The 26,126-nt window shown below is 34.2% G+C and overlaps 1 protein-coding gene across 8 annotated transcripts in view; it reads right to left on the reverse strand.

The window, feature by feature from the left end:
* Window positions 1–1,888: 1,888 nt before the first annotated feature.
* The window catches only part of LOC137617210 (trithorax group protein osa-like), a 103,490-nt gene continuing 79,252 nt past the window's right edge, over window positions 1,889–26,126 (reverse strand). For 5 of the 8 annotated variants that reach the window (XM_068347139.1, XM_068347141.1, XM_068347136.1 and 2 more), the window contains 7 exons: window positions 17,446–17,532; window positions 14,749–14,896; window positions 9,538–9,707; window positions 8,523–8,630; window positions 8,227–8,378; window positions 6,864–7,083; window positions 1,889–4,934 (listed from right to left, as the gene is read on the reverse strand). In XM_068347139.1, coding sequence (XP_068203240.1) covers window positions 2,280–4,934; window positions 6,864–7,083; window positions 8,227–8,378; window positions 8,523–8,630; window positions 9,538–9,707; window positions 14,749–14,896; window positions 17,446–17,532 — 3,540 coding nt within the window. In that variant the 3' untranslated portion in view covers window positions 1,889–2,279. The remainder of the gene's footprint in view (window positions 4,935–6,863; window positions 7,084–8,226; window positions 8,379–8,522; window positions 8,631–9,537; window positions 9,708–14,748; window positions 14,897–17,445; window positions 17,533–26,126) is intronic. The other 3 variants (XM_068347135.1, XM_068347137.1, XM_068347138.1) reach the window with 3 other exon arrangements.

The raw sequence follows: 26,126 nt of genomic DNA on the forward strand, positions 1-26,126 counted from the left end.
CCCCATATTGTTTAGGCAAAAGTTATAATATATTCTAAAGCATGGTTATGATTTTGAAGTTTGAAAAGTATAACTTTAGCAAGCTTTCCCACTATAGTAATAAAGGGGGTTGTTGTACTGTAGTTTTCTTGCCTAGCATGAACCTTGCAACAGCAGCCACTATATTACTTAAAAACCGCCAAAACCATTACACCAGTTTTCACTTTGACCTGTCACTATTTCATGAGCATTTATAAACGATGTCTGTGAACAAGAATAGGGATACTTTTAACTTCAGGTCTGAAAATAGTTGTAGCTACTGTATTCAATTGTCTGGTTTAACAAGTTATAAAAGGTTTATTATTTTTAGAAATAATCATGTCTTTAGGGTTTCCTTGGGCAAGATGTTCTCAATTTGGAACAAGCTACTATATCCTTGCTAGCTATGATTGTTTCTCTTTCCAGGTCATTATTACCACCTGAGGAATTGTCCACCTAAATTTGAGAGAATTCCCAAAAAGTTATTCCATGTATTTAAATGGTTAGCAGAAAATCTTCTACAGAAGAATAAACAAATGAAGTGCATATTTCAAGGAGTTAGTTTCTATGGTGTCCAAGTTGTAATGAACTTGCATCTCCACACCAAAATCCAAACTTGAAGGCACTTCTTTTTACACTCCCTCACTTTGCAATAGAAAATTAATGTAAATTTCTTTTCCAAGATAAGTAAAATATCTAATACCAATACCCGTCCTTCTTGTGCACAGGCACCATTTATGATAGGATGATAGTTTACTATTAATTTGTAAATCAGATTACAACTCATTTTATAGAAACCAATTCCTTTATTACATATATATACAACACTTTATACATAAGACTATCCATGTAACTTTAAGAAACACTTCCACTGCTCTTAAGGTTATTGTGTACTATGTCCCAAAATGATAAAATTGGGTTTTATTTTTACAACTTCAAAAATACGTAAAATCTTAACCATTCATAGCAAACATCAAGAGTCATTTCCTTTAACTATTTAATATACATTAGATTTGAACACAACATATGAATTATATTCTACTTCTCTTTGAACTGATTTTTTAATTCATAAAAAAATAAAAAAAAGAACAAGGACATTTTTAGAAAAAGCTGACTCTACGCTAATTCTGAACTACCTGGTACAGTCTATCAATCAACAGAGGACTTTCCTTATGTCTGGTGAGAATCTGGCAAGATATGGTAAACAAATTAATTACCTTGCAGACAATTACAATCTGTACTTTCAAGTATCGACCATTCATACAAAAATATGATAAATTTAATTGAAAAAGAATTCCATATACTGTATTGACAAAGTTGAAAAAGAAATATTTTAAAGTCCAAGACAAAAGTACTTTGTTCATTTGCAGAAGGTGGCTAGAATCTGTAGCAAATCATTCAAAAATATTTAATGTGGTCTCAAAACATATTACAATTTATGGTACTTCTCTCAGAAGAATTTAGCTAGTTTAAAAAGTCTGCAAAAGTCTCCTTCAAAGAAATTACAGGTCCAAAACCCTCCAACAGGTAAAACAGTCTGCTAATGAAACCATTTTTACAGGAAAACACAACTTCAAATTTAATTATGAATAAAACTATTTTAAATAACAGCCTTAACTCTTCCTCGAGATATTTACTTTTATGACTATCATTTGCTGAATGAAAAGATAAATTCTAACTGACTCTTGGGACATGAAATACAAACAGGTGGGGTGAAGTGTACAGAGTTCTTATTCCTTCCTCAATTATCTATCATTGACTTCAAAAACATACAGAACCAAACTGGATTACAATGGATAAAAAACACATATTTACAACATATAAATAAGGAAAAGACTAAGTAATATCATTAAGGATAAAGAAAGACTGCTTCTCTGAATACTTTTCTTTCTACAACTTTCTTTAAATCCAAGAAATACAGCTGAGATGAGTACAGAGTTCTGTACATTGAAAAGTACAAATACACAGACTTTCACAGACTTGTTGCTGGCTACACTCGCACTTTAGAATAATTCACAGACACTGCTCATAGCAGGACACACATCATCTTACTTTAATTACTGTACACAACACTGAGAGCCCTAATACCTGGTAGGACTCAATATCACTGAGGTGGTCCTTGCAAGGGCCCAGCTGAGACACTAGAGGGGCCCTGGGACCTGGGGGGGACCCTAGGGGGCATAGTGTCCACCCCACCACACAGTTTGTACCACACATGGCTGAGAGAGGCCTACACACTCACTGGGGTTATCCACCCACTACTAAGATGAGGGATTTGCTGTTGCCGCCGCCGCTGGGGTTTCCAAAGGTACTGGAGTGGTTGTAGAGGTCGTGGTTGCAGCAGTCACTGTCTCAGACTTAGGCGAAGGAGACTCGGATTTTGTAGTTTGAGTAGGAGTGCCGGCTATTGCGGGGGAATTGGCTGGCTTTAACGAAAGATTTAATTGGGGATTAAATAGGGATGTACTTGAAGAGGATAAATTAGGATTAGAAACTTTATTTAAGCTTGGTACAGCAGCTGTAACAGGTGAAGGGGTAGCGGTAACTGCCGACGTCGGTTGTGTACATGGAGCTGTTGTCGAAACAGCTGTAACAGCTGGTGTGGGGGAAGAAGCAGTAGTTGAGACAGGTGTAGGGGTACTGGTTGTCGTAGTGGTAACTGTTGAATTATTGGAAGAAGATAGTGTAGTAGTAACAGCAGAAGCAGGAGTAGAGGTGGTTGTGGTTGAAGTGGGGGTACTGTTTTGGGATGCAGCAGACTTATCACAATCATTTGACGCTGAATCATGATTAACTGACACAGTAATGGGGTTGGTAACAGAAGCAGGTTGACTAACAGTGGAATCTGAGGATTCCACTTCCATTGGAGCATCTGGAGTCGAATTAGTAGACTTTGGGGCTTGTGCTGTATTTGGAGATGGAGGCGGTGGTGGTGAGGGTGAGGGTGAAAATTGAGGAAAATCAATTTGCACATGGGATACATTATATAACACCTGTGATAACTGTGATGCAACATAGGTGTCCAGTATCTGGCTCATAACCAACGTTAATAATCTGTTTTCGGTGTTCGCTAATGCCCGCGCATTGGCAGGCACTCGTGACAAATGTACCAATGTGTTAGCAGATCGTCGCACCATATCCAGACTCGTTCCCATCAATTCTGGGTTTTCTTTCAAAGCCGTCACACCCTGAATATTTGCTACATTCATAGCCGCTGCCTCAGCTTCTTCTATGAATGCCACTAGTAGGGAAATGCACCCGTTTTGCATGGCTATAACTCTTGCCACACCAGAGTCTGCTGCAGAGAAATAATGTAACAAGTTAATAGAAAACTCACGTAATACTTGATCTTCACCACGACACATAAATCGAGTCAACTGTCCGCAAAGATTATCCAAACGTGAGAATGGGGGCGTTGCCAAGACCAAATCCGTATTTTGATCAAGGACACACAATTTCACTAAAGTTTCCAATGCCAGTCTCTGAGGTGATAACGCAGCTTGAGAAGAAGTTCCACTACCAGGCAATGGATCCTGCCCATAAGATGCAGGACACGTTGCCCAATGTAGTAAACCATTTAACAAGGGCCTTGAGATCTCTTCTGGATATATGGACAAATCCAAGTAACCTGCCATGTTAGCAAGAGTGACCAGTGTATTCTCATGCACATGATGGAGGTATGGCCACCACCAATGAGTGTCCGGGGCTAGGGAGCTGCACCAATCGCTTAGGTCTGCTTCCTCGTCCCTATCATAGTGCGCGGTGGAAGGAGTGCGCTGAGGATGCTCGTGATGTAAAAGGATTGTCTTACCCAATAAAGCTAACAAAGAAGCAGATTTGCTCATTACTTCCTCATTACCTGGAATGAAGGACAAATTTCTAATAACTGTACCAACACACATAACCCGTCGTGCTAACCAATCTTGCCCTTCGGTAGTTGTGCTTAACGAGGCTTCATCTGGACCCCAAGATTCTTCTTCCAGATCTTCATATGGCCGTTTAAACCCTCCACTTTCTCTTCTAGAACTACTGCTTTCTCTCCTCTCTAGTTTTTCTTTAACTCCCTGCTTAGTTACAGAAGTTTCTTCAGGTTTATCTACTTTTTTCTCAGTAGACTTATCACTATTTGGTTCCTGTTTAACGGTTAAATTTGGCTCTACACGCACTTCTGTGTTCTTTGTTATTGTAGATTCCTTGGTGTCTTTATTAGAAATTTTATTGTCACTAGTTTCATCAACAGGTTCTTTCTTTAGCTTTTTGAATATTTCATCTAACCTGCTCTTCCTTGCATTATTAACTCTATTCCTGATTATTTTGTCCGTTGACTCGGTTTCTTTTGAGTCACACTTGTCCCTAGATATAAGCGTTTCTAATTTTTCCACTTTTTTCTCCTTCATTTCAGCAAGTAAATCTACTACTTTGTCTTTTTTAGTCTTTTCCTCAACAATTTGTACCGATTCTACTTTCTTTTCCGGTACTACTACTACTTCCTTTTTCACTTCCACTACTTCCTGTTTCACTTCAACAACTTCCTCCACCTTCACTTCGGCAATTTTACCGTCTTTATCCGGAAGCAACCTGGTGAAAACAAGCGGGGGAACCGAACTCTGCATAGTGCAGATAATATGGGCCGTACACTCTCCTCCACCTACTGACCAAGTATCCACTCCTGAGCTAAATCCCTCCCATTTATCCCACTCCCTACTCCCTTCCCGCATAAACAATTCCCCATCCCGTTTCACAAATTTAACAGATTTCCCTGTTTTTGTGACGAGCGTGAAATCCTCCGAGCCTTTTAAAATTATATCTTTATTATTCGGGTCATCGTCGTCTAATTTGCCGAGATCTAGTTCCAAGGTGGGTGATGGTGGAGGTCGAAGGTACCATGGTCTATTGGTGTCATCGTGTTGCTCTGCCTGTAAAATTTAAACAAAAAAAAAAAGGAACTAAGTATCTACATACAGTACAAAATAGTAAATGAAACCCACTCCAACAAAACCAGAACATGAATTCAATAAAAGTTTGTATCATTAACTCAGAAAGGTATTTCATAAAGTCAACCATCCATCTAACCTAGTTATTATAATATTTATCAGAAATGCTCTCTGAAAAAGGATAGCTGTGCATCATATGAAACTGAACAACTATTCACAAGCACGCGCAAGTGATGATACAAATAGCATAGCTTCCCACTGATACACATTAGGCAACCAGAATGGGAAATTATATTCTTAAGCATTGCAGATATTTTTAGGTTAAATTTTGGTCTACTGTAGATCTAGAAATTTTTAAGACACTCATATCATGATATATGATGTCCTTTTTAACAATCTTTAAGATTCTTTTACATAAACTCGATACATTTATCAAGACTAGTGTAATTAGAAAAAATAAACAAAGTAAATAATAATCTAAATTTTCATTTATGCTTTATATATATAAAGAAGATTCCATTTACGTATGTCTACTAGCATCATCCTGCCTTGCAATTTTAGGAGATCTTCAAAGACGGCAGCCCACTGCTGTATACAGTATATCAAATCAACATACTGTATATCAATTTGATTTCTATTTCAATCAATGAAGAGAAAATCTATAAAGCAATACTGTATATAAACCTAATATTTAAAAATGAGACTACAGTAATGACAAGAACATCAAAGCATTTGTAATGGCTCTACACAATTAGAATTAGAATTTTACAGATCTAAATAAGATTATAAAATTGAAGTTTTAATTAAAATAGTTAATGATCATGCAAAAACAAAAATTTGAAAAAAAAAATTAATTTATAGAATTTTACATTACTGTATACAGTATTCCATATTGTAAATTTTGTAATCAAACACAAATACCCACAATGAAATAGGTAAATTTCTCAACCCCTACACTTGAGAACCCTAAATACAAGGTAAAAATCCACAATAAAATTACCAAACCTAGCTACTCTGAATATCTTGGAAAATCCTTTATACGACCAAATGTTTTAATAAAAAGTTCTCCCAATTAGGGAGCATTTCTACAACCCTATGTGTTTTATTATAATAAGAGTTCTTCTCAAATTAGAGCAGTTAAGAGTACTGTATTTATGATAGGTAGGTTTATTAGTGATTCGGAATATCCTTATTTTGTTATTACATCCAATAGTGCACAAAAATGAGACTTAACAATTGTTTACCTACGAGATATAATTTTAAATAAATGGGATAGCGGAATCCAACTCGAATTGTAAGGATTTGTGATTTTGGGCTATATAAACCACCAAGCAATGGAGGCCTGAGGCCATTCTAGTACTGTAGTGCAACTAGGGGAAATCCCTACATGTACAGTGAAGAAGAAGGTTGGAGGACAAGATGGAGGAAAGGAAGCATGAATGGGGTAAAGAAGGATATAAAGCAAATTCAGCAATGGGCAAAAGGAATGCTTCTAAGATCCTTAAATTATCAGTACACCATGTGAGCTCTCTGATGGCACTACGTCGTAAGGGAATTTAAAATTTTGTAATAGTTTCAAAAACTGAAAAACATAAATAGGGATATTTTACAAATGCACAAGTCATCTTTACAACTTCCTGTGAAAAGTTCACACAGACTAAGCTGCCAAAAATACACTAAGGAACATACAGAAAAATTAACAACAGAAATTAACAGTAACCTGAAACTGAAAGCATGATTTAAAGTTTTATATCAAAAAGAAACTAAAGCTTAGATTCTTCTTCATTACATATTTACTTGAAATATACTATGATATTTATTACTTTACTGTAAAGTTTTTTAACAAATAAAACTTTCAAATTCAATTCTTTACTAAAAGAGTTTTCTAAATTCTTAAAACCAAAATCTTACTTTGACTCTCTTGTTAGCCCCCGTCGCTTCATCATCACGTCCTAGCTCAAGTTCCGAACAGATATCGAACATGTTAATGAGGCCTCTTCTTAGATGCTCTATGAGAGCTTCTAATAGCCCTGGCATATGATGAAGACCAAAATACACTACTGTCTGATCATCAAACAGTAAAATGTTTAAAATATCGAGGGCCCAAGTTACCTCCGCTGCTAAACCACATCTGAAATTAAGACACGGAATAAATAAGTGCACTTTCAAACCATATGCAATTTTGCATAATAAAAAAAATTGGGAACAGTTCAACCTCATAGGTTTCATTGAAAAACCTTCACAGACCCTTATCTGTCACAACAACCTAATGGTGGGGAGACTGTCTGTTAGCACCAAATGTCCATTATATACAAGATAGTTTCCCGAAGCATAAAATAAAGTAAAGTCATCCCAAACTATATACAGGACTACTATATATATGCCCAACACCTGGAGTGACACTTACTCAGACAGATAAGGTTATCCCTTTGGTTTTCCACCCTTGAATGACATAATTAAGGAATGCACATAAATGAAACTTACAAAAACAAAGATAACTGCAAGCATGGACAAAATCAAAAACTGAATACAGTGCCGAAAAATGCTTGTTGGCAATCTTGGAACTACTACTCTCCCAATGATTAAAATAAAACAAAATCATCAAAAGATTTATACAAGACCACTATATATTTAAATGAACATGTACTGTAAATAACTCTAGTATATTTCCATATAAGATGACCTCTAGACATTAGGTAAAAAAAAAAAAAAATTGAAAATTTTGATTAACCTATCTAATATCTGTAATATAAGATGACATCAGATGCCGATAAAATTTTAATTTTCTCAGATGGGCTCACATAGAAATTATTGCATTCGAATAGAAAGATTTCTTGAATAGCTGGTTTATTAATAAAGTCAAAATTGTTTTTATTACCTTTATATAAATATTAAGCAAATAAATATAGTATCTCAGATCTATGATTTTCTCATGGTGATCTTTACAATAATACCTGGACAAGACTGGTGATCTGGACTTGGCCAGTTCTATGCAGAATCCATCATAAAGGAGTCCGTTATTGTAAAGTTTCTAGCAGTGCAAACCAGCCATACAAAGACTACCTAACCTACAAGCAACACATTTTCCCTAATAGAGCTTACATTAATGGATAAACTTTACCCCAATAGTTTGGCTGGACTAAGTATGAACCTGTTTTAGTCCCTTTCACCCCACTTAAAAGATAACACAACTAAGATATTACTCAATCTTAGGCTTTGCAAAGAGGATAGAAGAGATTCATTTCTGGTTGAAACCAACAAATATGTCCCTTACCTTAGAGACATTAATAGTCTCCATGGATCACAAGTTTGGAGATCAGAACGGGTCATTCGTTTCCTCCTCGCCAGTACAGGTAAGACAGCTTCAATACTGTCTAAAGGGAACTGGTGCTTTCCTGTATAAGCACCATACAAACTCCCCCCGCACTGTTAAAAATAAGAAAATAAAAAAGTTGAACATGAACAATAGTAATTAATAGTGCTTCTAAGGCTTTACTTTATTCCTAATTTTCAAAAAAATTACTTAAATCTACAAATACCAGGGTATCTACTGCCAATATAAAAGCATACCTTAAATGCAGACTGAGGAGGAATAACAAAGTTTTTGTTATTACTTGCAGGTCCCTGCGGTCTGGGACCAATATTTTGAGTAAAGCTGCCACCAGACCAAACTCGATTCTGTTGAAGAGAAAACAAAGATTTGCAATACGCACCACCTGGAACATTTTAAAGACACTAACCCAAATTATTTTGATCATATCGGCACACACCTTATATATGATTTGGAATGGATGAACAAGTATAGATGTATGGTATATATCATTAAACTTGCTATAAGAAAAAACTGACTAACATACTTCTCGCTGGGATAACCATAATCAAATATACATGCAACTCTAAACAAGTGATGCTAGCATTATCTATTGACTGATCAATTTTTAGAACTAATGCACCTTTATTCTGCCAGACAAATTCTTCCACAATTTATATGTAAAATGACAAAGACTGAAAAGACAAATGACACCAAGAGAAAAGCACAATATATGAATCTGAGCAGTTTATCACCAAATTAAATGGGCATTGTTCTGTCTCGAGGCTTATAAGGCTTCTAGTATAACAGATGATATGCATGTTACAACACATTTTTACCACAAAAAAATTGTTCTATGCTTACATTTTAAAATTTAAGTTATAGACAATACTTCTAAAGGCATTGATGATCATTTTCCTTAAGATGATAGTTCTGACTTCACCATTGAATTTGGTTATTTTCCACTTCCATTAAGAGAATTACATGTCTAGAATTAGGGAAGACTATACACTTTCCAAATATCTATATTTGGTTGAGGTGCAACAGTAACATACCCTAGTACCACCAGTAGAAATAATAAAAATTAGTTTTCCTGGCATTTACTAATGCCAATATTTTAAAGTTCAAGATTCTGTAAAAACAATTCTAATACCACAGTTCTGTTTAAGAATGAAAATAGGTATAAGTTCATTAGTATCTTTTGTGTTGATACCCTTTAAAGGTTTCATTTGAATTGAATTTTTGGTGAATAACAACAAAACTAGGGTTACATACACTCACCGTGCCCGCAAACTGGGTTTGCGAGCCAGGAAATCGGGGCTGACTCCATTGTGGGGACGGGGCTCCAGGAGGAGCCGAGTCGTTTGGTCGACTCCAAGGTTGTTGAGGAGGGCCTTGCTGGTTCTGATTAGCATACCCACCAAACTGATTATTTGGTCTCCATCCTGAGAAGAAAAAAAAAATCGTCAATTCCCAGACATTGCAGGTCACAGGTTTCTGCACTTCAAGGCATGGTCAAGTAAACAAGCATAAAACAAAAATGTCAAAAAGCAAAATAAATCATCTGACCATACGCTACAAAATTTTCTTTCCCCTTCATAAGTACTGTAGGTTCTAAAAAACACAATATACTTAACATTCTATCATTAGACTGATGAAGGGAAACCAAGTACATACAAATCTTTCAGTACAATCAAATACTTTACTGTATGTCCCAACAGTAAATTACACATCTTAACCCTTTTACCCCCAGGCTCTTTGGAAATTTCCCACCCTTAACCCCCAAGGGGTAATTTTTTCCCCAGCACATTTTGCAGTATATTTTCTTTAAATTGCTCTAACAGCCTTAATTTTTGTCATAGAGAGGTCGGGTTGGTCTCATTCTCTTGGAAAATGCCTGAATTTTCTCAAAAAATTATCAAAAATATGAAAAAAAAAATTTTTATAGCATTTTTTTGCAAGGACGTACCGGTACGTCCATGGGGGTAAAGGGATGAGTTTTGTGAAACGTACCAGTACGTCCTTTGGGGGTAAAAGGGTTAAAATATGTCTAGTAATACACCAAAATTCAAATAGAACTACCTTGAAACTCTAACTGTACTATCTTGAAATATGATTAGTTCTCATAAAACACATTCTCATAAATACTGTACATTAGCTCATTTCCAGCAATGTATAAATCTTTTAATCAAATAGCAAATTTATCAAGAGCAAATCCATACAACTAATTGATTTTTCACAATTTCCTTTCTGTAGGCATACACGACTAGTTTCCCCATATAAGGTGAACTTTAAGGTACAGTATTCCCACTGAGGTGATGTTTCATCCTATCACTGTTAAATGATAAAAATGTAAAAATTTTGAGTTTTAACAGAAACCCCACTAATTATTCAGTATATCTATCTCCATTTTTTCTATTTATCCACAAAATAAGATCTAGGAGAGAAACAGATACTGATGTCACAATGTGTGTATTCCACGAAAATCTAGCTACAGAATCATGGAACACCTTTCGTGACAAATTCTATAGCTCACATTGATTAGTTGTATAGTCAGTAATAAAAAACAAAATTTGAAAAAAGCAAGGTACAAGATATAGTCTGGAAAGAAATGCATGTAAAAGCTTATCAAAATTATAAGATTTTGTAAGCAGTATGAACAAGGAACTAATTTAACAACGGTGCCAGAGATTTCTATCAAGATCATCACCTCCTCCTATACCCATTGACGCAAAGGGCCTCTGTTAGATTTCGCCAGTCGTCTCTATCTTGAGCTTTTAATTCAATACTATTCAATTCATCATCTACTTCGCGCTTCATAGTCCTCAGCCATGTAGGCCTGGGTCTTCCAACTCTTCTAGTGCCTTAAAGAGCCCCGCTGAATGTTAGTGATCTACCCCTCATTATGATCTCATCCACATATGGCAGTCAAGTTGTCTCTTATAGATTCATTTCTAATCCTGCCCTGCCATTTAACTCCCAATATCCTTCTGAGGGCTTTGTTCTCAAAGCTAATAATCTATTGGAGATTATTTCATTGTCATACAGTAACACCGATCTCACTAAACTGATATATATATTGATTTTTATATGTAATTTCAGGCGATTTGATTTCCAAATTTTACTTAACCTGGCCATTGTCCGATTTGCTTTTTTCAAATATTTCACTAAACTCTAATTCTAAAGACCCTGTATTGGAGATCGTAGTTCCTAATTACTTGAATGATTTCACCTCATTAGTCCTTTCTCCTTCCAATGATAATTCATCTTCCATTACATACTCCGTCCTCATCATCTCTGTCTTTCTTCTATTTATCTTAAGCCCAACCTCGTGTGATATTTCATGCATTCTGGTATGCAAGCATTGCAAGTACTGTGATGTTCTGCTAACAAGGATTGTAGGTCTACTAAATTCTTATCACCAATCCAGTCCAATCCTTCTCTACCATCTCTGACTGTTCTACGCATTACAAAATCCATAAGGAGGATAAACAACATAGGTGATAACATATTCCCTTGGAGTACTATGCTGTACACAGGAAATTCATTTGATAAGACTCCATTAATATAACTTTGCCCTTGCTATCAAGATCAGAGAAAGAAATTTAATTTACCAAAGTTTTAGTCTCACAACTTGGAGTGCAAGTTAGCAGCAAAAAACAGACAGATCTACTGAATATTGAAAACAATAGAATACAATGTTAAGAAAGGTCTCCAAAACTTTGTAAAGAGCACAATACATTACTCTGCATTTTTTTGCAATTAAAGAAAAAAATAATGTTTCTCAACAGTGAATTTGCAATCAAAATTGATACCTAGTGTCAAGAGTTGCACATAATTAAAGATATATTGTAAATGAAAGCTCTAAGTGGTGAGGATCCAATGCCCTAGACCCACTAACAATTATACAAAAGATCTTTGGTTAGCTTTAACTTCATCCACAAGGTTTTGGACCATGCACTAATTTAAGCTATACTGTATCTTTGTCAAGAGGTCCAGCAACCTTGATTTACACTGAGGGAATTGATGCAGAGTAGCATAATCAGTATAAACAATGTCAGTTTAATAGCCAAACCACATAACACGTATGTTACACAAAAATATATGGTAGAGGTTAATTTTTCCAAGGAACATTTTCTATCATTCGTCAAACACTTCAAAACAAAAAAACAAATTTTGGGTTGAACGGGAGTAAACTCCCATGTTATCAAAGACTGAGATTAGCCAGACTGCAAGAAGTCAATATTAATTTTAAAACCTATACATAATTTTATTGTAAAAGTTGGGATAGCATATTCTTTGACAAACTATTAAACCCCGTAGTTACGTAACTATTTATATTCTCAACACAAAGGCCTCAAGCATACCCTTCAAAATTAAACATTTGGACAACCTGAAAAGGTTGAAAATGGGCAAAATTCAAAAGATGATGGACAAAATTTCTGTGAAGGGTTCATCAACAAAACTAGCTCTTCACTGTTAATCGAAAACTGGACAACCAAATAAAATGCTTAAATCTTAGTGTTCTGGATTCTCCGCTGTATATGATTCCCATTGTAGGCCATTCATCAATTACCCACAAGTCAAGTGTAACCAAATCACAAGTTTCATAATTCCCAAAAGCCTGTCATTCTCTACAATTATGGGTATTTCAGAAAGTAAAAAAATTTCTAGTAATAATAGGTATATATGATCTAGTAGTAGTAATGTTACCTCAAGCTGCATTTAGGCATCTTCAATTTTCTCAATGCCTGCAAGTGCAGGAATCCAAAATATTTCTCAAAATTTGTGGAATGAAATCTGTCGAGTAAAAGAATTAGGAAAATTTTGAAAGGATTCTAAAGCACTGGCTTTTATTTCTAAAAATCAAAGTTTTCAAGAACACCATTGCCTTTTGGGTCATTCAAGCTATATCCCAATAATACCTTGGTATGTCAGCTTTTTATGGTAATTATGGAATAGTGCTAAGTTTGTGTGATCATTACTTCCATACTTTGAGTGGGTGCTTGCAGATGACAACTTTTACAAAATTCTACTGGCGCGATGCTACTCATAACCTCTGGATATATTCTTCACTGGACCCTAACATCTCGACAGGACAAATTTTGCCTTCTAGAGGAGAGGTAGGTTCCTCATAACGCTCGGCTTGCTTTGCATGACACTTCATGTACCTTATTACTTGTAAGCGATCCTCACGACATAAATTGTAGCTTTCCCTCTTAAGGACAATTTTCAACATTTTACTTTTGTTTTATTAATATAATCCCCAGCATTCCCTTAGACTATCACCTCCTAATCTTAAATCACATCTTTGGCCACATAATAAAGTTATTCTAGTAAGTTTGCCCTACTACCTACAAAAAATTTTCTAATCTAACCTGAACAAATCAGTACTGTATTCTCCTAAATATTTTCTTAAAGAATCCAGTTTTGCTTAAAATTGCTAGGCTTTACATTCTGCAGATGCTGCTAGGAATGTAGTTTAATAAAAGTGTGTTTTCTTTTAATTTGTAATTAGTGAATTTAACAGATTTTCCCCTTAATTTGTATTTGGGATAAATGGGATTGAGTAGTTTATATATAAGTAATTAGGTAATGAAAAGGTAATGACAATCTAGATTATTAAATTGTAACAAGCGAGTATGAAATAGTCTTGTACCGAAGTATTAAACTAAGAGGAGTCTGGTATATAAAAAGTAAATTTCTTATTTTTCTTTCAATGACCCACCTCCATCAGTGTGTGGGATTCAGCAGTCAAGAGGATACAATATTAGCTTAGACTTGAAGAAAATGAAAGGCAAAGGCAGAAACAACCTTCCCATGAGGACGTTATTCACTACATTTTTATTTTTTTCATGGTAACATTGATGTAAGCCAAGCTTTGTGAAGGAGGCAATATGAACATCAGGTATGTTTTGGATTAAATTTTTATAGAAATTCCATTTTTCTTCTCAATATGACAGATTAGTACTAAACAATGTACAAAACAACAAAGCAGGCATAAAAGATTACCAGCATAATTATAACCTAAATACATTCTCCCTTTTGAATTTCCACCATACATGAAAAAATATTCAAAACCCTAGTGTTAACCTGAATTAAAATATTTACCAATAACTAAAACTCCATTAAAACAATACCAAAAATCTTGTTCACTTGTTTACTAAACACCCACTTGTCAGTCGTCTACAGTTGTTAAGCTATGCAATCAAAATACTAAACAATTTTTTTCAGAAAATAAAATCTCCACTACTAGTAACATGAAAAATACAAAACCTCCAAGCAATTTTATTATGAAAAGCATAATTAATTTGCTATTATCAAGCAATTTTATTATGAAAAGCATAATTAATTTGCTATTATAATACCATAAATAAAATGACAAAATCCAAACAAACAACAGTGAATACTGCATTTGCCATACCCTACAAAAACACATGAAGCTCTTATTTTATAACTTAACAAGCAAGACAATTTCAAACATACCTGGTGGTTGAGATTTTTCAAAATCTGGATGTCTTCGAGGGCCCTGGTATCCAGCACCACCCACTGCGTTAGGACCTGGCGGGCCAGGACTTTGAGATGCACCGGGCTTCTGGTTAGGAGGGTACATATTCCCACCCTGAAATCCACCCTGTCAAGGGGGGATCAGTTAATTCACTGTTTAACAAAATAACATTTAGTGACAGGAAACACCAATAAAGATTACCCAGACAACGGCCAATTAGGAAGTCTGTAATTAAATTAAAAAAAAAAAAAACACCTGGTGCATTCAAGAATACCTTACTCCAAATATATGATGAAATGAGCATGCCTTCACACAGTTCCTGTATCATAAGTTAGCAAAGGACTTTCATTGGTAAAAATCTACAAGGAGTTATAGAAAAAAAAAATCTTGAAAACTAAAAGAGAAACTCAGTAAATAACATTGCTGTACCAATGATGACATAAAAAATCTGATTACTTTGTCATCAAAATAAAAATAACCACTAAATAAAATATTAAAAGATAAATCAGAATGCATAATATGCAGAAAACTAAATATCACTGAACAAAAATCTTATTTAAAAAAATAGCACGGAGAAAATATTTATTCAATACATAAAGTAGAGGGAAAATGATTATGCCTTGACATTGGAACTTATAATCTACTTGTTGCTATGCAGTGTCTTACAAGAAAAATTAGTGGTATTAATTACAAATGTTAACAAAATGAGAACTGCTGATCCTTGTTAAACATTAACTAGAATCTGCTGATCCTTGTTAAACATTAACTAGAATCGCACAGTACTTTATAATAAGCAAGGCAAAAACACCATAACCTGTGAGTACCAACATGAAGGTAACCAACTATTGATCAAGTGAGTATTAACACTTAAAAATAAAATAAATGCTCTGAGTAAATGAAATAAAAACTCCACCCATTAATTTATTGTGAATATTAGTTAGCACCTTTAGCACACCTGCACTGTTAGTTATAAATGGGAACAGACCATATTTACCTAAAATCCACAGCTCATACATAATATTCACTATATCATATACGAGTTATATTCATTAAAGTTATAAGAAATTGCCACTACGGAAATATAAAATGCTGCACGAATGCCTGAACTTAGCTGACTTGCATAGCACCACAGAAAAAAATTAATTCTCCAAAATACAAGCAGCAATAAATCTACTGACCTGATCGAGACATCTGACTTTAGCACAAATTCTATCAAATCAAAGGATTGGTCTACTGACTTGAAACTGCTAGGTTATTCGGTATAAAAAAATATTTTGGTAATAAAACGATGTTAAAAATATATATATTTTGTACAACATAAATAAGTCAGCCCTCAAAATAATATGAGGTAGTTTCGTTCAAAGATGCCAACACAAGTAAAAAACCATCTAAATTTAAATCCCTCATACAAACTAGCATAATATTTATTTCTACAAAAATTAGTTTATGTAAAGATAATCCATATACTGTACTTTCTCCCATATGCAATATTTATTACAGTGTAATTTTGACAAAAATACAAATATTCAAGCTGTACTGCATATATATGTAAATGCTAAGAAAATATAATTGTTGTTAAACAAAGTATACAGTACAGTATATGTTTAATGCTATAATGCATTAACAAACTTGTTCTTACAAGCCTGTGTTTATCTCTACACTATTCTTTGGTAAAATACTAGTTCCAGTTTTAGGTAGCTGTATAAAAGGTATTGGAAAAGATGGTATATACAACAGTAGTTGTGTCATGTCTCAGTTTTGGTTTCAAATTGTGATTATACACCAGCGTATATCAAGTGAAGCAGTGATAGCATCACACAAACCCCAGTATTTTAATACACAGAAAATGTGTATTTTCCGTTTTATCTTAATTTAGCATTTTTAAACTCCAAGAGAATCAATTATCTTTAAGATTGGAGGTTTTCAAATTCATACAAGTGAATTACCTATTATATGAGGGCCAACTTATATTGGATATCAATAAACCAAACTACCTCAGGAACAGGATGGTCTTACAAAGATGCCAACTAACTAACTTTCATGATCAAGCTTGATATATTTTACCCTTGTACTGGAATAAAAAACTATAATTCTATCAAATTCATATACGGCATTTATATAACGTACATAAGGTTGCTAATTGTCATAAAATATTTAGTATTTCTTAGTAACCCTGATGGAAGTCACCAAGATCTCACAAAAAAATCATAGAGAAACTAAAATATTGATGCAGTAAACTAACTGATATACAGTACATCATTATCAAACTAATAAGACCAAGAGCATAGAAAAATAAAATATAAATTAAACATAAATCTCATGAGCAGTTTCCTTACTTCAAAAATAAGCAGCTTCATTGGGCAAACTATTCAGCGTTCTTGATAATAAAAACATCCTTTAAAAATATGTTACTCTTGCATTATATCTCGCAATCAATTTCATTTATTCAGAACTATACCCCAACTATAGCCGCAACAGTAATTAAAGATCCGATAAAATTTTTGTCTCCACAAACAATACTTAAAATATGAAAGTATTAAAGTAATCATAAAAAAAAAAAAAATTCTTCAATCCCTCATTTTGATGGATGGCCTGCATCACACAATATAGTGTGGCTTAAAATTAAAGAACCAAAATTAACAAATTGAAAAATCAAATTAGAAAAAAAAACGTACTTGAAACATGGGGCCCGTGCTGCGCGGAGGGTTCAGCAGTTGTTTGGCCAATTGGGAGTTGCCGTAGTTGCTGCCGCTACTTCCCATCTACAATACATGGCATTCCACTCAGTCTACAAGCAAGGCTACACTACCAAATTGGGCTACACACTTTCAGTGGTGGAGATGACTGAACTACTGTATGTTCATTACCCATCAATGAAATCCAGCTCAGGCAGCAACATTTATATTATGTAAAATCGAAAGCAGTCTATGTGTTGCAACCACAAAGAATGTCTATGCAATCTTAACATTTGATAAAAAAAAAAAAAAATACACTATTCTACCAACAGAGAAGTTCCACTCTTGCTGAGGAGTACTATAAATATATATCGGTCCTGAAAGTAGTATCAAATCCAAAAACGTCAAGAGCAATCAACACTAATTTATGTTGAGCTAAAGTTTGGCATTTAAAATAAAAAAAAACTAAATATTCTACTACAGCAAATGACCCAACCAGTTACAGCTCTAAAGCAAATTAATCACTATTAACGAAGATTTTTTATGAACTTCCTATCAAGAGAAAAAATTAAATGTTCCAGGAAAAAAAATTGTCATTATAGATTAACCTTATTTTGCAGATGTGAGATAAAGAAGTTATAAATCAGAAAGATACAGAAAACAGCAGCTAAATCAAGATATAATATAAGAAAGAAAAGAATATAGGCCATTAGGAAGGACCAGAAAAGCATGGAGAAAGAACAATCAACGAAAACGTGAACCAGATGCGGTCAAGTAGAGCGCAAAGGATTAAAGCAATAAAGTATGACATTCTAAGTAAGGTCTACTCATAGAAGAAGGGAGATACTTATGTTTTACCCTGTAATTTCCTTTGCACAAGGGTTAAGATATTCTTTATTCCACCAGAATTCATAGCAGGACCTTAAAAATGAATCTCAAAAATCCTGCTTCATAGCATAGTATTTCTCCAAGATAAACGAAATTATGATAACTATGCAGGTATACTGTACCTCACCTTACGTCAGTAATTAGTACCCGGAGAGCAGACTAAGTTAAAAAAAAGACAAGTTGAATTGGTCTCTGAATTTACTTGTCACTGGGCACAACCACGAATAACCATTCCCAGTAATGTATTTTATTTATATATGCAATTTGAACATTAAAAAGAATCTATTTAAGCTTAGAAACAAATAATTTAGATTTTAATTTAGTCCCCCCCCAAAAAAAGTTATCTAATTTTATAAATAAATGTACGTCCAGACTTCCAACTGTAGATGTTTACAATTCATTATGTTTAAAGTACATCGCGGGCTCTTTGTAGATGTGGTTTGCTGTAAGATAGTATAAAATAAACTTGGTTGTTATATTTACCAATATTCATTTTCAATATTTTTGTTTACATCGCGTACGTAGATGGCTGTGGATTATCTATATCAACAGACAATTTGTCTTATTGTCGATACGCATTTTAATAAGAAACTGGTCGAAAGTTCATTGAACTGTGTTCTTCTTTTCTTCTAGGATTACGTGATAAGGAGCAAAATCATGTTAATAAAACTCTTGACAGAAAGTGACCATAATCGTGATACTGTACTGTTGTTACCTGGAAAACAGCCGACAACGAAACCCAAAATAAAAACGATCGGTAATTGCTGCTGTTAAAATATATCTTGAATCAGTTATAATATTGGTGCAAAAATTATTAAACGAAGTTCAGATAACAAAAAGACCTGAATTATTTTAGATATTTTTCAGTACATACAGTATACGTTATGCTGTCGGCTAAAGCTACAGATCAGCTGACTAAATCAAATGACGTTTTAATCCCACCCTACGATCGAACAGACTTAAGCAAAGTAAAAGTTTATATATAATATATTTTCATGTGTTTTTATATACTTTTAGTCTTATTTATTGTACAATACAGTATAATTTCATGCGCTGTTAATGCTTCAAATGTTAAGATACTTGAACTGCATAGAAAGTGCCAATGTCAAGCTCTTAAAAGACTGCAAATTAATATAAAACACTATCACAGCAGTTTTCATAGTTCGTTCGCCAAGATTTACATTAATTATGTGAATGTTTACTATGAGTGTTAAGTATTTTAATATGATTTTATACACTATCTTATTTATTGTAAAGTAATATGTTTTATGTGCTTTTAACGCTTTTCCAGTGATATGACTGCAATACTTGTGGTGGACAAACGTAAAGTCAAACAAAATGACTCTAATGGGGATTTTATTTTTCCTTGTATTATTTTTGACAATATACGTAAACCAAGGTAGGTATGTACGAACACATAATCACAATAGGATTTACCCAATTTGCCTAAAGGAGGAATGGGAAACTTTCAAAAGGTTACTTGAGCATAAAACCAATAACGTCTTTGCAATGAGGAGAAAACTTCAAATCTAATAACTGCCATCATTGTAATGAGTGGTTTAAGGTTCTGAACAGACAAGTCCATAAAGTACAAATATAACATGCCAACACTAAAGGTAAGACGACTGAATAAAAATTGCCTTTCATATTTCCTACTGTTGGAAAAATGTTACCGCAGAAATCGCATCTTTCACCAAAAAAATATGAATACTGTACTTCAAGTATTGATTGTACAGATAAATATCTCCTAAAACAGTTGGAAGAAAAAATAAACTACCAATTAATGTATGGTACAGTTATACCCCTTTACATCAGCTCTACATAACTCGGTCCCTACTTTACGTCATTGATCGTTCAGTAATATATACAAAGATGAAATCTACTTTACACCATTTTACACAACCTCAAGTCTGTTTCTACACTATAAAAATAACGGAGTTCTGTACTGTGCAGAAATATACTTCATATGGAAGCATATTAATGAAGCCCCATCCTCCATTTTGTCCAAATTATTAAAGGGCAAAGTCCAGAGAAAAGGAATAAAGATAAGAGAAATATAAATGCAACTCCATACTTATATTTATCAAATTGCTTATTGTTGGCCAGGGCACCAGCCACCCGTTGACATACTACCGACTGATAGAGTTAATGGGTCCTTTGACTGGCCAGACAGTACAGTGCTACATTGGATCACTCTTTCTTGGAATACACATACACCGAACAGTCTGGCCTATTCTTTCCAAATTCTCCTCTGACCTGATACACCTAACAACATTGTAATTACCAAACAATTTTTCTTCGTTCAAGGGGTAAACTACTGTACTGTAATTGTTCAGTGGCAACTTTCCCTTTGGTAAGGGTAGAAGAGAGATCTTAGCCATGGTAAGCAGCTCTTATAAGAGCAAGAGACTTCAAAATTAAACCAATGTTCTCTAGTCTTAAGTAGTACCATAGCCTCTGCAGCACGGTCTTCCACTGTTTTGGGGTAGAGTTCTCTTGCTTGAGGGCACACTCGGGCACATTAATCTATCTTATTTCTCTCCCTCTTGTTATTTTGAAGTTTTTATAGTTATATATGAAAGATCTGTTTTAATGTTACTGTAACTAAAATAGTTTATCTTAATTGTTCACTACTTCTCGGTTTATTTCCTTTTCTTTTCCTCACTGGGCTATTTTTCTGATAAAACCCTTAAGCTTATAGCATCCTGCTTTTCCAACTAGAGTTGGAGCTTAGCTAGTAATAATAACTATGGTCGATTCTTTAATAGTGATGATCCTGAGAGGTCGGTGCTAACGGTAAAGGCTGCAAAATTCTCCTCCTCTCTCCGAGATGAGTGGTGAAATCCTAATCTTCCATTAACCAAACAAATGATACTAAATCCTGCATACATAATTTAACATAGTTTTAGAGTAGACTACCCACTGGTGGCAGCAATAAAGCCTTCTAAGAAGCTTAATTCTATATACCCCTTACATGGATTGGCTTTGCTTTAGGAATTTGCTCTAAAATTTGCTCTAAAGCCTGACACTGAGGAACTGGAGAAAAATGCTTCAGTTACACAGAATTACTGATTAATGTAATGAGGGGTCAGACAGCAAAATTGGAAAAAAGGAAGGATAATGTCCAAGGATACAAATCAAGTACAGCTAGGAACAGAAATGCTGCAAAGACCCTAAACAGCGACTTGACAGGTGAGCTTGACCCAAAACGGCAGATACCTTCCAAGGACTATGAATTGGATGAAGGAACAAACACCACTCCAATTATGACAACTTTAAGGAATGATATAAAAGCATTTGGAGGCTTTAACTTTCCAAATTCAATCTTCAAAAGACCAAAAGACATAAGCATGTACACATTGTACTGCAATTACCCTTCACAGGGGAAGTTATCATTTAAAATATGCATAGTGTGACACTTTAAAAATGGTACTCTCGTTCTTTGGAGTGGTCCTATAGACCCAGCACCACTACTTTCTGACTTGATATTTGTGCAATCCTTTCAAGCTTTTTCCTCATAGTTATGAGAATTATCTAAACTTACTTAGCTCCATTTCACATCTTATGTAGAAACAAAATATTGAAGAACAATTCAATAGGAAAAACATAACTAGTTTTCTTATGTTGCACCATAATAAAAATACAAATGCTTGTTATACTAATGTGAATAATAAAATTAACCAGTACAGTAATTAATGTTGGTATGGTAGTAATGTGAAAAGGTTAAACAAAACAAGCATTAAAATTTTCACGTCATTAGCTGGGGGCTAGGACCAAAAAACATGGCTTCTAAATGAATATAAGATAAAATTAAATGCCATTTACTCAAATACTGAAGAGTTCCAAAATGACAAGAAAAAAATGGCACACATCAAAATTGATGAAAAGCAGATTTAGTATAAAGGTATTACAATATTCTAATCAAGAAAACCTAATTACCATACTTTCCACAAGTGTTATTTTTAGAAGATTTTAATATACCTAAACCTCCCTCTTTAGACAGAAATCATAAGGTCCTTTTTATCTAATAAACTAGGTTAAATCTACTTCCATATCTGACCTCCTACTCTTGTTTTTACTTCATTCTATGAAACCAACATCATATGCCGTAGACCTTTAAGGTTTGCTCGTTGAATATTTAAAAAAAAAACTCTTAAATCATGACAAAATCCCTTTCAAGATTCATAAAAATTTGACTTCTACTCCGAACTAAGAATCAGACCTGAAACTTGAGAATCACTATTCAAGATTTTAAGAAAAACAATTTATACCATCCTGAGCAAGAGCATAACTTCTGAAATAATTGTAAAAGGAAAAATTGACCTCCACTGCTGAACTTGTCAAAATATGTATAAGAGGATAGGTTTTTATTATAGCATACAAGCTAATACTGAAAGCAAAAACAAGAAAAACAAATAATTAGATCTACATGATTCCATTAAATAGGATACAATTCAGAAAAAACGTTATTAATCGAAATCAGAAGTCAATGACACTTTAATATCCCACTTCTAAACAGCACTTGCTGTTTGATTAAAAAATGCAATCAGTTTGGTATTACAGTACTGTACTCATTTTCTTGAAAAAATTCAAACTTCAACAGATAAATAAAAATTTTCTTGTCTAAAAATACTGTATGTGCTTTTGGCTTGGGACATCATTTGTGCCATGACTAAAGCTGGGTACAAAGCAAGCGTAAACTGCATTAACACAGCACTTGCATAATGCTACTTGCATTAATATTAGGTAAATTTGCTTGTACATTAACCATAGCTTTTTAGTACAACCTATATTATCCAAGAGAAGTGTCAATGCAGTTTTTATACTCAACATAACTATGAGTAAGTCAAGTAATTAATACAAGGTACAGTACCTAAAATAATAATGTTATTCATACATGTAAAGGGGAGGGACAGGCTTCCAAAAGATGATTAAAGCAAGCATCTATGGGTAAAAATATACAACTTTTTCCAAAATTTCTATGTATAATGTGGGAACCCTATATATATATATATGAGAGAGAGAGAGAGAGAGAGAGAGAGAGAGAGAGAGAGAGAGAGAGAGAGAGAGAGAGAGAGAGAGAGAGAGAGAGAGAGTGTGTGTGTGTTAAATACTTCTATTTCAGCTGCAGAGATTATTTGCTCTTGGGCAGAGCGAATTAGTGTTGAAGAGTTTTTATGATCTTGTCCAACTCATTCTTGAATTAATTTACCGTGTTACTGTTCACTACACTGCATCCGATGGGAGTCCGTTTCATGTATTTGCTATTATGTATGTAAGAAAATTACCAAACTGAGTGGTGTTGCATCCTTTTAATTTGTTTGTATGTGTTGCCTCTGGACTGATTTGTGCTGAGAATGAAGAGGATGTTTGTAGTCTACATTTATTATTCCTTTTAGGAATTTTAATGTTTATTAGCTGTTTCCTTTGTTGTCAACTTTGTAGACCAAGTTCAGATGTTCCATTCTTTGTCTACATTCAAACTGTTGTAAGTGTTGGGCCTGGTTTGGTGGCAGTGTTGCCAAAATGCAGAATTGTGGGGGTAATGACAGAAAAATAAATCTATAGAGGGATCTCCATTTCAATTTCAGATTTCTGCTTTACTCTGTCTGGAACAGAAAATATTTCTGCATAGTTGAAAAACTAATTTTTGGCATACACATTTTACAATTATAATATGAAGTCTATGTTTTTGTGTCTGTTGATCTGTAGTATTGTATTTTGAAGTAAAACTAACAATGTATAGAAATTGTGAGTATATTTGGTTAATTTGACGGATGTATTGTTGGTTTTCAGTACTACAGCATTTGACAATGTTTTCAAAGAAGAATTCAATAGATTAATAAAAGTCAATTTTATAAGAGCAATGATTTTTAATGATTTTCATTATGATAATTGTTAGCTCCATTTCATATGCATGGGATGTGGTTATCCCTGAAATGAAGTAAGTTTACTGTACATAAAAGACAGTTTTCCTTACAAGTCGGAATTCCTAGGCAGATCTAGTGGCAACACTATTTGATGGCCTAGCCTGTACTGCTTTCAATCTATCTAGAGGTAGTAAGTTGGCCACCCATTGCAATACTATCGCTAAAGTTACTGGCTCCTTTGTCTGGCCAGACAGTATTACATGGATCCTTCTCTCTGGTTACAGCTCATTTACCCTTTGCCTACACGTACACCTAACAGTCTGGCCAAATGTTTTCATATCCTCCACTGTCGTCACACACCTGACAACACAGATTACCAAACTACTACTTCACTCAAGGGGTTAACTACTGCCATGTAATTGTTAAGTGGCTACTTTCCTGTTGGTAAGAGTAGAAAATCTTTAGCTATGGTAAGCAGCTCTTCTATGAGAAGGACACTCCAAAATCAAACCATTGATCTCTAAACTTAGGTAGTGCCATAACCTCAGTACCATGGTCTTCCACAGTCTTGGGTTAGAGTTCTCTAGCTAAAGGATACACTCAGGCACACTAATTCTACCTTGTTTCTCTTCCACATTTTTATGAAGTTTTTATAGTTTATATTTATATATGATGGATCTAATTTAATGTTGTTAATGATCTTAAAATACTTTGATTGTTATTACTTCTCTTGTAGTTTATTTATTTCCTTGTTTCCTTTTCATTGGGCTATTTTTCCATGTTGGAGCCCTTGGGCTTATAGCATCTTGCTTTTCCAACAAGAGTTGTAGCTTGGCTAGTAATAATAACAACATCCCTTTGAATACTTAAAGCTCAAAATTGGACTGTATTCTAGATGTGGTCTTACTAGTAATGTGTACAGCTACAGTACAATGTCTGTTTCTGTATTTGAATTGTCTCTTTATGTAATCTATTAGTTTCTGTGCTTTCTTTTCAACATTTACGCTGTTTAGTGAACTTCAAATCTTTTGCTAATAATAATGCTGAGATCTTCCTCCTGGTTCAATTTTTATACAAATTTGGCAATTTTACTAATTAGTCCTAAATCTATATAATTTAAGTAAATCAGAAACAGTAATGTGCCAATGACGGATCCTTGAGGTACTACGCTTGTAACAAGTGCTCACTCTGAAGGTTCTCCATTGATTACAATTCGGTTTTCAGTTAGTCAGACAATCTTCAATTCATTCAGCTGACTCATCAATGATGCCTGGTGCACTTATTTTTACCATTACTGTATTAAATTTTTTTAAGAGGGACTTTCTCAAAAGCCTTTTGAAAATTTAGGTATATGATGTTTATTACCCTGCTTTTGTGATATATGCTACTGTACACAAGTAGAATAATTCCAACAGATTTATCACACAGGATCTCTGTCTAAAACCATGTTGGCTGTCTATCTGAATATTGTTTTTCTCTATGTGTTCTATTATTGAATCTACTATAATTGATTCAAATATTTTGCAAGGCACTGAAGTTTGACAGAGATCCGCAATTGCCAGGTTCTTTTTTGGTCTCTTGTATATTGAAGGAACATTGCCTAGTTTCCATCGTTGTGGTGCCTTTCACTGGCGGTCTTTCAGAACATTTTGTAAGTGTGGGGTTATCTCTTCTTCTAGTTCTATAATCTCTCTTGGATGAATATTATCTGAACCTAGTGCCTTAAACTTGCGGAGTTGTTGATTCCTCCCTAGTGAATATACTTTTTCCAAATCATTTGTTATAAGATTACCCTCAATCTCTCTCTATGGGATTATTATTTATTTTTTAATCAGTTTTCTACAGTATATATGTGCAAAAATAAAAATTTCTTCTTTACTAGCTGAAGCCACTTATCTTTTCATTTATTTTGGCAGATCTTAC

The sequence above is a fragment of the Palaemon carinicauda genome, chromosome 23 (assembly GCF_036898095.1).
Source record: "Palaemon carinicauda isolate YSFRI2023 chromosome 23, ASM3689809v2, whole genome shotgun sequence".
Lineage (NCBI taxonomy): Eukaryota > Metazoa > Arthropoda > Malacostraca > Decapoda > Palaemonidae > Palaemon > Palaemon carinicauda.